The sequence below is a fragment of the Oncorhynchus clarkii genome, chromosome 19 (assembly GCF_045791955.1).
Source record: "Oncorhynchus clarkii lewisi isolate Uvic-CL-2024 chromosome 19, UVic_Ocla_1.0, whole genome shotgun sequence".
NCBI classification, from domain to species: Eukaryota; Metazoa; Chordata; class Actinopteri; order Salmoniformes; family Salmonidae; genus Oncorhynchus; species Oncorhynchus clarkii.
The window spans coordinates 12,941,441-12,959,797 of NC_092165.1; the positions used below are offsets into that span (position 1 = coordinate 12,941,441).

Consider the following 18,357-nt stretch of genomic DNA (forward strand, 5'->3'; position numbering starts at 1 on the left):
GTCTTAGTATCGTCTGATAACTGCAAAATGAAAACGAATGAATTGTTCTTAAGCTGACATGCTTTTATGATGAAAACACAATGAACAGAATGAGCGATGACGAGTGGACCGTGACAGTTTGCTGTCTGGCTGTCTGTCTGTCTGCACACAGCATAACGAAACGTGACTTGACTTCAATAATGCTCTGCTCCAAAAATAAAAAGGCCAAGCATTCCCATTTTCACCCCGGGGGGACAATTCCCATTGTACATTTAAAAGAGGGTCCTTTTAGAACTGGCAAGTGGCATGAAAATTCGACCGTAAAAGCGATCATTGTGAAACAACGATTCTCTACACGAATAGGTGGCGCAATGTAGGCTACCGGTCGCAAGGACAATGGGATGGGAAAGGACAAATCTCAGGCTAGATCATTGCTATTAGCCTGAAACACCACTGACATTGCACCAATCGATAGATGTTATTGTCTGTCACTGTGCACGATCAAAGTCCAAGGACGATAACCCTGTCCAGCTAGATTGAGTATGCACTTCTAGCATGTTCTACTGTGCTCTAGATTGACAGTACACACAGAGTAATTTACTCCAAGCTGCATGTTAAATGTGTCATAATCCGTTGATGTTTACTAAATGACAGTAAGTGTTGATGTAATGTCAACCAATGACTGTACTCCTGGCTGGGTTTTAAACCCACGACCTTGGTGTCACACGTCATTTAGCCTAACAATGGGGTTATACAGTGGCGCCCTGGGGAACATACAGTCTGGTAGAGGAAGCTAATCAACAGAGGCCTTGAGGTAAGCAATCGTACCCATCTGAACAGAGCACAACAAAACAGTTGCTTGACTTCAGTACAATTCTGCTGCAAAATACAAGCAAACAACTAAAAATTACAGAAGACTGTAAGAGGAACTATTGTCCAGTTATAGCCAGTCCAGCGCTAGCCAAAGTCCGCTTTCCCAGAGACCCCAGTCAGTACACTCATCGGACGTAATCGGTGGCGTTGCCCTGGTACCTTGACCTTCCTCTCAGAACTTTAGTCACCAGGCTCCTCAAGCTGTAACAATGATAGAGCTTGTTAGCATAATTGCAGGCCGGAGAGGAGTGGAGCAGACAGAAGGAAAGAGAGGGAAGCCCCGGCCGGGTCTTTCTGGCCTAAATAGACTACACTAGGACCAGCCAGGCAGGAAGTTTTATGGCTGAGGTCCTATCAGTGCCAAGGCCAGGCTAGCAATCACCCTGGAGCAACATAACACTACTTCCAGACTTGCCTCCCTCCCTCCCTGCACCCTTTTCTGAAACACGGTAGAGTTGCTTCTCTGCCTCCATGCCTGCCTCTCTGCCTCCCTCCCGTTCCCCCTGCCTCTCTGCCTCCCTCCCGTTCCCCCTGCCTCTCTGCCTCCCTCCCGTTCCCCCTGCCTCTCTGCCTCCCTCCCTCTCTCCCTGCCTCTCGGGCCTCCCTCCCGTTCCCCCTGCCTCTTATAGGCCTCCCTACAAGCTTCTTTCCTTTGCTCCCTGCCTCCCTCCCTCTCTCCCTGTCTCTCGGCCTCCCTCCCATTCCCCCTGCCTCTCATAGGCCTCCCTACAAGCTTCTTTTCCTTTGCTCCCTGCCTCCCTCCCTCTCTCCCTGCCTCTCTCCCTGCCTGCCTCCTTCTCTGCACGACCCCCACGCCCCACTAACTCCCTCTGCCTCTTGGATACTGAGAGTTATGGATCACTTTCTCTTAGCCAGTACCCACTGGTGGGTGAAGGGGACGGTGATTTGTACCTTATGGCTTGCACGGGTACTGTATCAAGTCGATTCAGATATCTATCTTGGAACCCACAGTCTGAGTCACAGACCCTCAAGAATGTAATCAAAGAGCCTAGACAAGCCCGAAGGTGAGTTTGTAGTCGGTAGTGGGATTTCTATAGAACTATATCACTGAAAACACTGGTTCAACATTTTATCCACACGCATAGAGAATGAGAGTATTTTTGTAACAGGACCTCAGTTTGAGGGGATCAGTGTCATTTCGGCACCCATTTCACAGCACAGTACACTCTCTAACTATGTTTCCAGGCTCAATCATTGATGCAATCCACGGTGGGCCAGGAGTCAATTATCTATGTGACAACAGTTGTCTCAACTCGACTGTTTTTACGAACAGAAAAAAGCTCCACTGTCCTAAAAGACAAGCAACATCCAATAACTTTACCCCAAGTGAAGGAAGAGAGTCAATTAGTCATTCAAATTGATCAACATAAATCTATCAGCCGCGAAAATCCCACACAGCTCTGTTACAGAGATCCAAGAGAGTGCTAAGGGTGGATGTTCATACATTCCTACGTCGGAGTTCTGTTGATAGCAACAGCAGCATGACGGAAGCTGTAGATGGGGGAGTGCAGCCTGGGTATTTCATTACACTCCCGCTGCGGCTTATCACGCCCAGATAAATCAATAGTGCTTCAATATTCAAACTGCCTCAGAGACCGGCTTGATTCAAATTGAATTATATTATAAGCCCTCCATTTTCCAAGCTATGAATGCTTCACAATGTGGGGAAGTGCTGTACTTCCTGATACAATCAACAAGAGATTGGAGATGGTTGAGGATGACAAGGAATAGTTTATTGAAACCAGGCAGGAGTTTTCAGTCAACAAATAGCACTTTTGTCACAACCAGTCATCGTCATAACATTCAGCATCACCATCCCCATAATCAACACCATAACGCCATCAGAATCATCACCATGTTCGTCAGTACCGTCATCACCGTTATGAGCCTACGTTATGACCACAGCCGCCCGTGACCCCCCCCCCCCCCCCCCCCAACAGTACTTCCTAATGCTCTGTATTTCTAAATCTAAGTGTTTGGGGAGACCAGATATGTTTATGTGTGTGTGTGTGTGTGTGTGTGTGTGTGTGTGTGTGTGTGTGTGTGTGTGTGTGTGTGTGTGTGTGTGTGTGTGTGTGTGTGTGTGTGTGTGTGTGTGTGTGTGCGTACGGCGATTAATGTCTGTGTAAGCGTGTGCTGCCACGTTGATATATGGGTAGGAGGTATTTGTTTCCTCAAAAATCGACACCATTACCTTGTTAATCTCCATCCTTCCTTCTTCAAACCCACTCCCGCTATCCCTCCTGCTTTCTCCAAAACAACATCCCTCCATCCATCAGAGAGAGAGCGAGAGCGAGAGAGAGAGTGAAAGAGCACCTCCCATCACTCTGTCATCACCACCATCGCTGTCGTGTTGTTTATCCACAGCACATCTCTCCTCACCCAGCTACCTCCCTCCCTCCATCTCTTCTTCTGTCATCCCTTGCCCTCTCCCTCCAATTGTCCCTTCCCTTCGCCTGCTAAAGCGATTTGCATTGATCATTCCTTTCTGTGGGTTTGGCTATATTTGTGGTTAGCCAAGCATGCCGCAATGAAGTATAGGAGACCGGCAGCCGCATAGAGAGAGAGAGAGAGAGAGAGAGAGAGAGAGAGAGAGAGAGAGAGAGAGAGAGAGAGAGACTATCAGTATTCTGCTATTCAACACCCCAAGGCATTCATTATTATCTCAAGAAAGCAACAACTGCCTGGACAAATAGTCACAGACCCTCTGCTTTCAGCACCTGACGCTTTAGACTCTAGAGAGTATGGTAATGAAGAGATGACATGCAGGGAAACAACCTATTGAACTGGGAACTTCAAATGGTTTGAGTTCAGCTGTTGAAGATTCTCCGGAGCAAAGGCTGGAGCAAACACATTTTCTCCCAGAGGTGGGTGGTGCTCACTCAGAACAACCAACTAATCCCTCCAACCTGTCGATAAACATAGACTCTGTTGCTGTTGCTGACAAACTGTGATGGGCACATTTTGGATTTGGTCACAGAGAACCATCGCCATATGGGTGTAGTTATTTTGGCATTGGAAGGGAGGGGGAGAGAGAGACAGAGATAGAGAGAGAGAGAGAGAGAGAGAGAGAGAGAGAAGAGAGAGACAGAGTTGTTAACATATGTTTCCCATTCAAATAAAGCTCCTTGAATTGAATTGAGAGTGAGAGAGAGAGAGAGAGAGAGAGAGAGAGAGAGAGAGAAGAGAGACAGAGACAGAGACAGAGAATGAGAGAGACAGTGAGAAAAAAAAGATTATGGGGTCTACAAAAACAAAATGATATGTTTAAGCTGCCCTGTTTTTCTTCCTCTCTCTCCCTCCATCTTCCTCTTTACGCTCTCTATCTCTCTATCCCCCTCCATCTCCCTCTTTACGCTCTCTCTCTCCATCTACCTCTTTACGCTCTCTCTCTCCATCTCCCTCTTTGCGCTCTCTCTCTCTCTCCCTCTTTACGCTCACTCTCTCTCTCCCTCTTTACGCTCTCTCTCTCCATCTCCCTCTTTATGCTCTCTCTCTCTCTCCCTCTTTACGCTCTCTCTCTCCATCTCCCTCTTTACGCTCTCTCTCTCTCCCTCCATCTCCCTCTTTACGCTCTCTCTCTCTCCCCCTCCATCTCCCTCTTTATGCTCTCTCTCTCCCCCTCCATCTCCCTCTTTACGCTCTCTCTCTCTCTCCCCCTCCATCTCCCTCTTTACGCTCTCTCTCTCTCTCCCCCTCCATCTCCCTCTTTACGCTCTCTCTCTCTCTCCCCCTCCATCTCCCTCTTTACGCTCTCTCTCTCCCCCTCCATCTCCCTCTTTACGCTCTCTCTCTCTCTCTCCCCCTCCATCTTCCTCTTTACGCTCTCTCTCTCTCTCCCTCCATCTCCCTCTTTACGCTCTCTCTCTCTCTCTCTCTCTCTCTCTCTCTTTCTCTCTCTCCCTTCATCTCCCTCTTTACGCTCTCTCTCTCTCTCTCTCTCCCCCTCCATCTCCCTCTTTACGCTCTCTCTCTCTCCCCCTCCATCTCCCTCTTTAAGCTCTCTCTCTCTCCCCCTCCATCTCCCTCTTTACGCTCTCTCTCTCTCTCTCTCTCTCTCTCTCTCTCTTTCTCTCTCCCTCTTTACACTCACTCTCTCTCTCCCTCTTTACACTCTCTCTCTCCATCTCCCTCTTTACGCTCTCTCTCTCTCTCCCTCTTTACGCTCTCTCTCTCCATCTCCCTCTTTACGCTCTCTCTCTCGCTCTCTCTCTCTCCCTCCATCTCCCTCTTTACGCTCTTTACCCTCTGGGTCAGGACTAATGAGTGGGCAGCAGAACAGTTACTTAAATACACGCCAGGGACCACTGGGAGGACAATGACCATGGCAGGGAACCTTCACTCCCTCACTCCCTCTCTCCCCCTATCCCCCCCCCCTCTTTCTCTTTCATTCTCTCTCTCTCTCTCTCTCTCTCTCTCTCTCTCTCTCTCTCTCTCATTTCCCCCTCTCTCACTCCCTCTCTCTCATTCTCAATTCAATTCAAGGGGCTTTATTGGCATGGGAAACATGTTTACATTGCCAAAGCAAGTGAAATGGATAAACAAAAGTGAAACAAACAATACAAAGTGAACAGTAAATATTACACTCACACAAGTCCCAAAAGAATAAAGACATTTGAAATGTCATATTATGTCTATATACAGTGTTGTAACGATGTGCAAATAGTTTAAGTACTAAAGGGACAATAAATAAACAGAAATATGGGTTGTATTTACAATGGTGTTTGTTCTTCGCTGGTTGACCTTTTCTTGTGGCAACAGGTCACAAATCTTGCTGCTGCGATGGCAACCTGTGTAATTTCACCGAGTAGATATGGGAGTTTATCAAAATTGGATTTGTTTTCAAATTCTTTGTGGGTCTGTGTAATCTGAGGGAAGTATGTGTCTCTAATATGGTCATACATTTGGCAGGAGGTTAGGAAGTGCAGCTCAGTTTCCACCTCATTTTGTGGGCAGTGTGCACATAGCCTGTCTTCTCTTGAGAGCCAGGTCTGTCTACGGCAGCCTTTCTCAATAGCAAGGCTATGCTCACTGAGTCTGTACATAGTCAAAGCTTTCCTTAATCTGGGGTCAGTTACAGTGGTCAGGTATTCTGCCACTGTGTACTCTCTGTTTAGGACCAAATAGCATGCTAGTTTGCGCTGTTTTTTTTGTTAATTCTTTCCAATGTGTCAAGTAATCATCTTTTTTGTTTTCTCTGTGTCGCTGTCCTGGGGCTCTGTGGGGTGTGTTTGTGTTTGTGAACAGAGCCCCAGGACCAGCTTGCTTAGGGGACTCTTCTCTAGGTTCATCTCTCTGTAGGTGATGGCTTTGTTATGGAAGACTATCGCTGTCTCTCTCCCCCTCTGTCTCTCTCTCTACACTCCAACCCCAAGTGTAACCTTTTGTAACCTGTTTTTAGTGGAGGGGCGGGGGTATGTGGTTCATATGTGTAAATTGTGTATGTGAAAGCGGCGTGGGCGAGGAGGCGAGGGGGGGGGGATAAAGATGGCTCCCCATGCTTTGCTCTGATTGGCTAAGAGTGTGCGTCATCTATAAAAACAGTCCCAAATCTTAATTCCATCTCCATAACAGACCATGCATTCACGTTTCATTCATAATGGGTATATAGTCTTAGCTAGCGCTGCATACGTGTTCTGTTGATCCCCCTCGACAAGACAACACCCGCCCATCCTCCAGCACAGCGCTGTTAAATGAGATGAATGGAACAGCAGCCATGCAGCAACCCCGCCACTAAACAAACAACTGTTACTGGGTCAAAGGGTCAGGAGGACAGACAGGCGCGCTAATCTGATTTGAGATGATTTGAGCTTAGATAGCAAAGTAATGGCCGCATTGTTGCCATACCCAGGGGAAAATAGAGAGAGTGAGAGAAGGAGGGAGGGATGGAGGGAAGTCAATTCACTTCTCTGCTGTCTCTTGTGAGCCGTCAAGACAAGCGTTCAAGCAGAAGACAAGACAATTCCCACGGACCCCCCCCCCCCTCCAATCAACCACTCAACAAACAAGGGACCCCCAAACACCCGCCTCCTTCTCTCTCCCTCCCTCCATCCTCCCCTCCCTCCACCTTTCAAAACAGCATCGCTCAAATCACAATAAAACCAGCGCAATTCCAATGAGCTCTGAACGATGATGACAATCAATAATAACGGAAAAAAATCTCCCAAAAACACTCAAGTAATTACAATCCATGTGTTTCTTTGTCTGCATCAGTAGCTTATTCTCTGCTTGGCAGCAGCCAAATACATGTCTGTGTCAAAGAGAGAGTGTGTAACATCGGCATACAGTACATACAGTTGGAGCAGCAGCAACACAAAGGAAACATCGATAGCTCCGAGATATTTACATAAAAAATAAAAAAAGATTTTACACCGTACCTTTTGAATTCTGTCCTTCTTCCATATTCTCTTCCATTGTGACTGGGTTTGTGTCCACTTCGATTTCAATACACGGAAATTTCACAAAGCCTCTCGGTCAGAAGTGGATAAAGCCTCCTCTCGGCTGGGTGTGTGCACAGTGTGAGTGTGTGTTGGGGTGTGTTTTGTCCCCTAGCTGTGAGTTGTGGCGTTGTAGCAGTGAGCAGCTCCTAGGGAAGTCCGCTCTCAGTGTTGTGTTCTCTCAAACTCTCACTCACACCCCTCCCTCGCTTCTCTCTGGCACTCACACGCCTCCCTCTCTTTCAGCTCTCACTCCCTTCCATCTCTCTCGGGCTCTCACACCCGTATCTCTCTCTCTCTCTCTCTCTCTCTCTCCCTTCCATCTCTCTCGAGCTCTCACACCCGTATGTCTCTCTCTCTCTCTATCTCTCTCTCTCAGAGCGCGGCAGCCCCTGGTCTCATTCCTTCTGTTCTTCTGATGATGATCAACTCCTCCTGTCCATTGCTAGACACCGCAACACCAGGAAGCACATAACTGGACTGGGAGAGGAGAGATCAAACTCCCCTTCCCTTGAAATGTCTTAAGCATAAACATGAATAACCATGGTTTTGAAGGAAGGAGTGTAAAGGGGAGACTGAGTCCAGGAGGAATGCAAGGAGAAACTCTGCTTCCCTGTGAGTTTCTTTAAATGGAAATGGGGAACAATACTGCTGAACTGGAACGACAGAATAGGAGGAATGGGCTCGCTACAAGGAGAAAGACATAAGCAGGTGTTCAGCCATAAAAACAAGGGACTGAGGGTTTGTATTAGAAGCAGGATGGTGGAAGCAGCAGCAGCCCGGCACACTGTGAGCAGATGGAGGGGTGTAACCAGCTGAACAGCCACTCTCCCTCTCACTCTCCTCCCCCACCAAACACCCCTGTTTTTCAGAGTAAATGGAAGAGCCCGCCAGTCAGCCTGTGGTTAAGTTATGCTGCACTGACTAGTGAAAGGTGGAGGATAGATGTTTTTTTCATTGCTGTGTCGGGCTTAGATGGCAGTATGTCTGTGTGTTGTCACAACGATATAAACGGTGCTATGGCTCTCAAGGAACCCTTTTCTCAATGACAAATAGCGAGCACGCACAATCGCACACATGCAGGCGCACACACACATACACACTAGTGATAGGGGGAAAAAAATCGATACAATTACATATTGCAATATTATTTCGGACAATATTATAACGATATTTTGACTCCAAGTATTGATGAGACTTTTTTGTTGTTGCTAGCGCTAGTCGGCTGTACCTGCGCCAAAACTCTGGTATTTTTCCACCTATAGCTTGTTCTCCATCTTATTCTTCAAAAGTGAGCCAACATGTTTTCAGCATGTTTATTTCCATGACTGATCCATGGTCTCCCCTGTCTCTCTGCAGCAGTCATAATAGTGAGCAATATGTTTGGAACATCAAATCACAATAAAATCGCAGTATCAAATCCCAATACATATAGAATGATGAGAATCACAGTACATATAGAATGATGAGAATCACAGTACATATAGAATGATGAGAATCACAGTACATATAGAATGGTGAGAATCAAAATACTTATAGAATGGTGAGAATCACAGTACATATAGAATGGTGAGAATCACAGTACATATAGAATGATGAGAATCACAGTACATATAGAATGATGAGAATCACAGTACATATAGAATGATGAGAATCACAGTACATATAGAATGGTGAGAATCACAGTACATATAGAATGGTGAGAATCACAATATATATAGAATGATGAGAATCACAGTACCTATAGAATGGTGAGAATCATAGTACATATAGAATGGTGAGAATCACAGTACATATAGAATGGTGAGAATCACAATATATATAGAATGGTGAGAATCACAGTACATATAGAATGGTGAGAATCACAGTACATATAGAATGGTGAGAATCACAGTACATATAGAATGGTGAGAATCACAATATATATAGAATGATGAGAATCACAGTACCTATAGAATGGTGAGAATCACAGTACATATAGAATGGTGAGAATCACAATACCTATAGAATGGTGAGAATCACAATACATATAGAATGGTGAGAATCACAGTACATATAGAATGGTGAGAATCACAGTACATATAGAATGGTGAGAATCACAGTACATATAGAATGATGAGAATCACAGTACATATAGAATGGTGAGAATCACAGTACATATAGAATGGTGAGAATCACAATACATATAGAATGGTGAGAATCACAATACATATAGAATGGTGAGAATCACAGTACATATAGAATGGTGAGAATCACAATACATATAGAATGGTGAGAATCACAATACATATAGAATGGTGAGAATCACAATACATATAGAATGATGAGAATCACAATACATATAGAATGGTGAGAATCACAATACATATGGAATGGTGAGAATCACAGTACATATAGAATGGTGAGAATCACAATACATATAGAATGATGAGAATCACAATACATATAGAATGGTGAGAATCACAGTACATATAGAATGGTGAGAATCACAATACATATAGAATGGTGAGAATCACAATACATATGGAATGGTGAGAATCACAGTACATATAGAATGGTGAGAATCACAATACATATAGAATGATGAGAATCACAATACATATAGAATGGTGAGAATCACAGTACATATAGAATGATGAGAATCACAGTACATATAGAATGATGAGAATCACAGTACATATAAAATGGTGAGAATCACAGTACATATAGAATGGTGAGAATCACAATACATATAGAATGGTGAGAATCACATTACATATAGAATGGTGAGAATCACAATACATATAGAATGGTGAGAATTACAATACCTATATAATGATGAGAATCAAAATACATATAGAATGGTGAGAATCACAATACATATAGAATGGTGAGAATCACAATACATATAGAATGGTGAGAATCACAATACATATAGAATGGTGAGAATCACAACACATATAGAATGGTGAGAATCACAGTACATATAGAATGGTGAGAATCACAATACACATAGAATGGTGAGAATCAAAATACATATAGAATGGTGAGAATCACAATACATATAGAATGGTGAGAATCACAATACATATAGAATGGTGAGAATCACAATACCTATAGAATGATGAGAATCACAATACATATAGAATGGTGAGAATCACAACACATATAGAATGGTGAGAATCACAGTACATATAGAATGGTGAGAATCACAATACACATAGAATGGTGAGAATCAAAATACATATAGAATGGTGAGAATCACAATACATATAGAATGGTGAGAATCACAATACATATAGAATGGTGAGAATCACAATACATATAGAATGGTGAGAATCACAATACCTATAGAATGATGAGAATCACAATACATATAGAATGGTGAGAATCACAATACCTATAGAATGATGAGAATCACAATACATATAGAATGATGAGAATCACAATACATATAGAATGGTGAGAATCACAACACATATAGAATGGTGAGAATCACAATACATATAGAATGGTGAGAATCGTAATACATATCAGCACCTAAATATCGTGATAATGCTGTATGGTGAGGTCCTCGGCAATTCCCAGCCCTAACACGCACGCTCACCCCGCACACACACACACACACACACACACACACACACATACACACACACACACACACACACACACACACACACACACACACACACACACACACACACACACACACCAATCTCCGTCATTTATAGAGTGACTGATTTACAGTATAGGGGCTGCTTTAGGGGTTTTACAGGGGAGATCATATACACAAAGAGAACAGAATGACAAAGTTTCCTAGGGGTTGTTGTCTTATGTAGCTGGTCTTAAAGCTCTGGGACAGGTTCTCATAGCGCCTCAGGACACGGTCCCTATAGGGTTACAGGGTTGGTGAGGGAAGCAGGGAAGTAATTGTGTTTGAACCCGATGCCCCAGAAGACTATGTTAACCCTCTGCACTAAAGGCTTTAGTCTCAGAGAAGTTCAGTCATCAGACAGGTCCTTCTTGCAAAAGAGATTGTATCTCAATGAGACAAACCTGTATCAAGGTTAAATGAAAACAATCGATCACTGGTTACACCTAGATCGATTTGAGTTGTGTATCTCCACTCTGCTCGGTTCCCCAGCACCCCAGCCAGTACTACTGAGGGCTACTGTCTGTATGAGGCAATGATTGGTTATGGTTGGAGAGTACAATCAGGGCTGGAAACAGCACTAATCAGTCACACTGTTCTGACCAACACACACACACACACACACACAATTGCTCTGGTTGAAGATAAGACTTGCAGCCAAATCAATGCTTTCTCAATCAATCAACATTAGCAATTGGCGTTAAATGATGACATTAGAATGGTAACAAAGAAACACGTTGAAGGCGACAGCACATGATGATACAAATGATGAAAATACAAATGATGACTCAAGTTCATTATTAAAACACACACAGATGAAATAAACCATAGCCGTCGTTAACTGCTGTGTGAATCTGATCCTGTTCATTGTCTATGCTGTCAGCAGCAGTGGCACGTCCACGTAAAGACAAGTGGGAGACCTGAGCACAACTCTGCTCTGGCTGCAGGAACTGAACGGAGGCAGCGGTAAGCGGTAACCACGGCGCGCGTCGCTCTGCACGCAGCAGCAACGACAGCACGAGCCGCGCGCCTGGCGACGGCGGTGAGATGTGACGTGGCGGCCGCCGCCCGAGATGAAAATGACTGGCTGCAGTCAGCGAGGTCATTAACAATGTAGCAGCTATAGAAGCGAGGCCCTTTCGTGGCTACTAGATTGGAGCGAAGACGACTCTTTCTCATTTCAGTCTCAATTCTTTCCTTGCATCGTCTCTCCTCGCCGCCTTCTCAAAAATGCTTTGGGGAAGAAAGTCCTCCAATACAATTGAGAAGGAAGAGAGGAGATAGAATGCAAGGGACCACGGAATGACAAAATGAGATTGAGCCGCAGACCCCAGAGAAAAGCAGCGCAGCTGATAATAAGTGTGTGCAAGTGTAGCCGATGTGAAATGGCTAGCTAGTTAGCAGTGGTGCGCGCTTGTGGCGTTTCAATCGGTGACGTCACTCGCTCTGAGACCTTGAAGTAGTCGTTCCCCTTGCGCTGCAAGGGCCGCGGCTTTTGTGGAGCGATGGGTAACGATGCTTCGCGGGTGACTGTTGAGGTGTGCAGAGCGTCCCTGGTTCGCGCCCAGGTCGGGACGAGGCGACGGAGATAAAGTCCCCTGGTGCCAGAGCAGAGTTTATCTGGGCAGAGGAGGAGGGAGGATGGTCCGAGGGGAGTGTAGAGCTCACGTTGACGAAAGACACTGGAGATAGGAATATGGAGTGGATGCGGAATCAGACACGGTTGGGCTTGGGCTGACGGCTGATAGAAGATCTCAGGACTGAATCAGATCGTCTAGACGTAGAAGGCAGATAGTCTAGATGTATAAGAGATAGAAGAAAGATATTGAAACACATTGATTCAGATACTACAGATACTGGAAGTAAGCCATGTGCTTCTGTGTAGAATTCAAGTGACAGGAATGTAAGTTCAACTGCGCCAATGAACAACGACAGATTAAAACCGTTTTTTTGTTTTTTGTGACACTCACAGTGCAGACGTTTCAGTTTTTTCCCTTTGCTAATTATGCTATGAACCAGCCACTTATCTGGCCATTACTATGCTATTAATGTCTGTAATCTCAGCTACAGGTTTGTTTCTCACACATACTAATCAGACAATGGAGAGCCGCACCATGACAACCTGAGAGACGGGCTGTAATTGGCTAGAATGGCAGAGAGGTTGAGTTTCTGAGAATCTAGGGCCAGGATGGATGACTCATACCACAGGCCTGGACGTAGGCCCGCACACACACACTCACTACTGCTTCTATATCACTGGTAAAACAAGACAATGTTCCAACGACAACACAATCAAATCTTCTCTACTATGCAAGTTGTAATTTTCTCAAGAGACACATTACTGGAACGATAGCCTAGAAAATGTCAGGTCATCATTCTGAATACATGCCATACAGATGAATTATGAATTCATCATTTGGTTAATTGTACATTATTAAACATTGCTTACCTCTAGGACCTAGGTTATTAAATAGCAGCATCATTGTGGTTTTAAATGAGGGCTGTAGAAGGTTGACAAACAGTACTATGCAGAGACTGTATTGGCTCTAACATGGGTGGAAGACTTCTATGTACAGTTGAATAGTTGTGAGTATGTATGTTACTATGTATTTCAGGATTAATAGTTGTGAGTATGTATGTTACTATGTATTTCAGGATTAATAGTTGTGAGTATGTATGTTACTATGTACTTTAGGATGAATAGTTGTGAGTATGTATGTTACTATGTATTTCAGGATTAATAGTTGTGAGTATGTATGTTACTATGTACTTTAGGACTAGTAGTTGTGAGTATGTATATTACTATGCACTTTAGGACTAGTAGTTGTGAGTATGTATATTACTATGCAATTTAGGACTAATAGTTGTGAGTATGTATGTTACTATGTACTTTAGGACTAATAGTTGTGAGTATGTATATTACTATGCACTTTAGGACTAATAGTTGTGAGTATGTATGTTACTATGTACTTTAGGACTAATAGTTGTGAGTATGTATGTTACTATGTATTTCAGGATTAATAGTTGTGAGTATGTATGTTACTATGTACTTTAGGATGAATAGTTGTGAGTATGTATGTTACTATGTATTTCAGGATTAATAGTTGTGAGTATGTATGTTACTATGTACTTTAGGACTAGTAGTTGTGAGTATGTATATTACTATGCACTTTAGGACTAGTAGTTGTGAGTATGTATATTACTATGCAATTTAGGACTAATAGTTGTGAGTATGTATGTTACTATGTACTTTAGGACTAATAGTTGTGAGTATGTATATTACTATGCACTTTAGGACTAATAGTTGTGAGTATGTATGTTACTATGTACTTTAGGACTAATAGTTGTGAGTATGTATGTTACTATGTACTTTAGGACTAGTAGTTGTGAGTATGTATATTACTATGCACTTTAGGACTAATAGTTGTGAGTATGTATATTACTATGTATTTTAGGACTAGTATTTGTGAGTATGTACAGTGCCTTGCGAAAGTATTCGGCCCCCTTGAACTTTGCGACCTTTTGCCACATTTCAGGCTTCAAACATAAAGATATAAAACTGTATTTTTTTTGTGAAGAATCAACAACAAGTGGGACACAATCATGAAGTGGAACGACATTTATTGGATATTTCAAACTTTTTTAACAAATCAAAAACGGAAAAATTGGGCGTGCAAAATTATTCAGCCCCTTTACTTTCAGTGCAGCAAACTCTCTCCAGAAGTTCAGTGAGGATCTCTGAATGATCCAATGTTGACCTAAATGACTAATGATGATAAATTCAATCCACCTGTGTGTAATCAAGTCTCCGTATAAATGCACCTGCACTGTGATAGTCTCAGAGGTCCGTTAAAAGCGCAGAGAGCATCATGAAGAACAAGGAACACACCAGGCAGGTCCGAGATACTGTTGTGAAGAAGTTTAAAGCCGGATTTGGATACAAAAAGATTTCCCAAGCTTTAAACATCCCAAGGAGCACTGTGCAAGCGATAATTTTGAAATGGAAGGAGTATCAGACCACTGCAAATCTACCAAGACCTGGCCGTCCCTCTAAACTTTCAGCTCATACAAGGAGAAGACTGATCAGAGATGCAGCCAAGAGGCCCATGATCACTCTGGATGAACTGCAGAGATCTACAGCTGAGGTGGGAGACTCTGTCCATAGGACAACAATCAGTCGTATATTGCACAAATCTGGCCTTTATGGAAGAGTGGCAAGAAGAAAGCCATTTCTTAAAGATATCCATAAAAAGTGTCGTTTAAAGTTTGCCACAAGCCACCTGGGAGACACACCAAACATGTGGAAGAAGGTGCTCTGGTCAGATGAAACCAAAATTGAACTTTTTGGCAACAATGCAAAACGTTGTGTTTGGCATAAAAGTAACACAGCTCATCACTTTGAACACACCATCCCCACTGTCAAACATGGTGGTGGCAGCATCATGGTTTGGGCCTGCTTTTCTTCAGCAGGGACAGGGAAAATGGTTAAAATTGATGGGAAGATGGATGGAGCCAAATACAGGACCATTCTGGAAGAAAACATGATGGAGTCTGCAAAAGACCTGAGACTGGGACGGAGATTTGTCTTCCAACAAGACAATGATCCAAAACATAAAGCAAAATCTACAATGGAATGGTTCAAAAATAAACATATCCAGGTGTTAGAATGGCCAAGTCAAAGTCCAGACCTGAATCCAATCGAGAATCTGTGGAAAGAACTGAAAACTGCTGTTCACAAATGCTCTCCATCCAACCTCACTGAGCTCGAGCTGTTTTGCAAGGAGGAATGGGAAAAAATGTCAGTCTCTCGATGTGCAAAACTGATAGAGACATACCCCAAGCGACTTACAGCTGTAATCGCAGCAAAAGGTGGCGCTACAAAGTATTAACTTAAGGGGGCTGAATAATTTTGCACGCCCAATTTTTCAGTTTTTGATTTGTTAAAAAAGTTTGAAATATCCAATAAATGTCGTTCCACTTCATGATTGTGTCCCACTTGTTGTTGATTCTTCACAAAAAAAATACAGTTTTATATCTTTATGTTTGAAGCCTGAAATGTGGCATAAGGTCGCAAAGTTCAAGGGGGCCGAATACTTTCGCAAGGCACTGTATGTTACTATGTACTTGAGGACTAATAGTTGTGAGTATGTATGTTACTTTGTACTTTAGGACTAATAGTTGTGAGTATGTATGTTACTATGTACTTTAGGACTAATAGTTGTGAGTATGTATGTTACTATGTACTTTAGGACTAATAGTTGTGAGTATGTATGTTACTATGTACTTTAGGACTAGTAGTTGTGAGTATGTAAGTCAGCAGCTGATAGGTGGTATAAGGAGATTAGACAGTATGCCTCCTTGTTATCATTAAATAATTTTCCCAACAGCCGCCAACTCTAGGAATCAAACAGATGGTGTATGTGTGTGTGTGTGTGTGTGTGTGTGTGTGTGTGTGTGTGTGTGTGTGTGTGTGTGTGTGTGTGTGTGTGTGTGTGTGTGTGCGTGTCTACAGTATATTCTGCTCTTCTGATACTCAATACTGAGATCTAAGTTGAGGCAAAATCCGAAACTGACAGTAATCTACCATATTGTCAATGACCACATTATTTGACTAACAAAATCAGCCAGCACTTTAAATAGCCTAGTCTCACAACAGTGCAAGTATATTTGGATGTTTTTTATTGATCCTGAAAGCAACCAGGTGGTGTGATGGTTGTTGTGGGCATATCTCTCTGCTTGCTCTGCTACCGACTTCCTATCTCCTAGACACACCACTTCAAACACGCCGTCTCTTTCCAGACTGAGGCAGCTTCTGAATCTATTACAGGCTATAAAAAACACGTCTCTCTTTCTGTCTGACATATTCAAGAGTCCATATATCTAAACATTTCATAGAGAATCGTGTCTTCGTCTAAGCACTCTCCCCTCCACATGCAAAGAGAGAGAGAGAGAGAGAGAGAGAGAGAGAGAGAGAGAGAGAGAGAGAGAAAGAGAACCCAAAGCCCCCATAGGATTCCCCTAGCAGAGGCGGTTCATTGCTCAAACGGATTTCTGGGAGCAGAGGAGTGTTGAAGTGACAGAATCGGGACTGCCGACCTGCGTAGCCTATCCATTATAGAGAGGCTGGAGTGCTCGAGTGGTGCACAGACTAGAGCTAGCACCCTACAGAAAACACAGGCTCAGAGAGACAGACATTTAGATTCTGTGTATGTGTTTGTGTGGGGAAACACAGGCTCACAACATATGGGGCCTGTTCAGGGGGGTGAAATGTTTAGGAGTGTTCCGATAAAAATATATTGTGTGTAGAACAGGAATGACTGTCTACGTAGAACAGAATGCAATGTACCTAATCAAGTCAGCTCTAGACATTCCATTTCTATCTTCATTTTATTTTGAACGTCCTGGACATTTCAGCAAACCGAATGAACAACGTGAATGTTGCTAGTTCACATGAGAGAGGAAGCTATTAACACAAATCTGCAAGCTATTCACAAGCAAAAAAGTGTGTATGTTTACATATTAAAACACTCTTTGGTTGATATGATGAAAATCATGGCGATGCTTCAAAACCATTTGTGAACATAAGAAACCGAATGAATCACCGAATGAATAAACAAGGCATATTTTCTACGATTTTCAGTTAGAATTTTAGTCAGAAGTATCACGACTTGTTATTTAACAGAGAAGTAAGTCAGAGGGCTGTTCTTCAAAGAACCATCATTTCACTTTCAAGATGGCAGATGAAAGATTTCTCCAGTGGTGCCGGGTTGTACTTTTCAGCTCGAGCCGCCACATATATCTGACTACAGTACATGCAGTGAAATGAATATGTCTGTGAGGGCAAAGTCACTGATTTATTCACAGACAAGACAAAGCCATGTCACATGATAGCATGAATGACGCCAAAGGTAGTGGACATTGTCTCCTACGGAGTCTTCACAGTAGCACATAGGAGGCTGGTGGGAGGAGCTATAGGAAGACAGGCTCATTGTCATGGCTGGAATGGTGTCAATGGAACGGAGTCAAACATCTGGTTTCCATATGTTTGATTTGCTTGCTACCATAAAATGCATTCCATTCCAGCCTCCTCTGCAGTAGCAGGGTTATCGTACCGTATGTATACCCATACATAAATGGATATGTACAGTATGTAAACCCATACATAAATGGATAAGTACAGTATGTATACCCTTACATAAATGGATAAGTACAGTATGTATACCCTTACATAAATGGATAAGTACAGTATGTATACCCTGACATAAATGGATATGTACAGTATGTATACCCTGACATAAATGCATAAGTACAGTATGTATACCCTGACATAAATGGATATGTACAGTATGTATACCCTTACATAAATGCATATGTACAGTATGTATACCCTTACATAAATGGATATGTACAGTATGT

General features: G+C 43.1%; 1 protein-coding gene across 3 annotated transcripts in view; it reads right to left on the minus strand.

Moving 5' to 3' along the window:
• The window catches only part of LOC139374730 (neuronal membrane glycoprotein M6-a), an 82,094-nt gene that overhangs the window by 50,185 nt on the left and 13,552 nt on the right, over positions 1-18,357 (minus strand). The window contains exon 1 of one of the 3 annotated variants that reach the window (XM_071115847.1): positions 7,251-7,553. The exons of 1 other annotated variant lie outside the window; for it this stretch is intronic. In XM_071115847.1, the coding sequence (XP_070971948.1) occupies positions 7,251-7,287 (37 nt within the window). In that variant the 5' untranslated portion in view covers positions 7,288-7,553. Of the gene's footprint in view, positions 1-7,250; positions 7,555-18,357 lie in introns of those variants that run through there. One more of the 3 variants, XM_071115849.1, reaches the window with a different exon arrangement.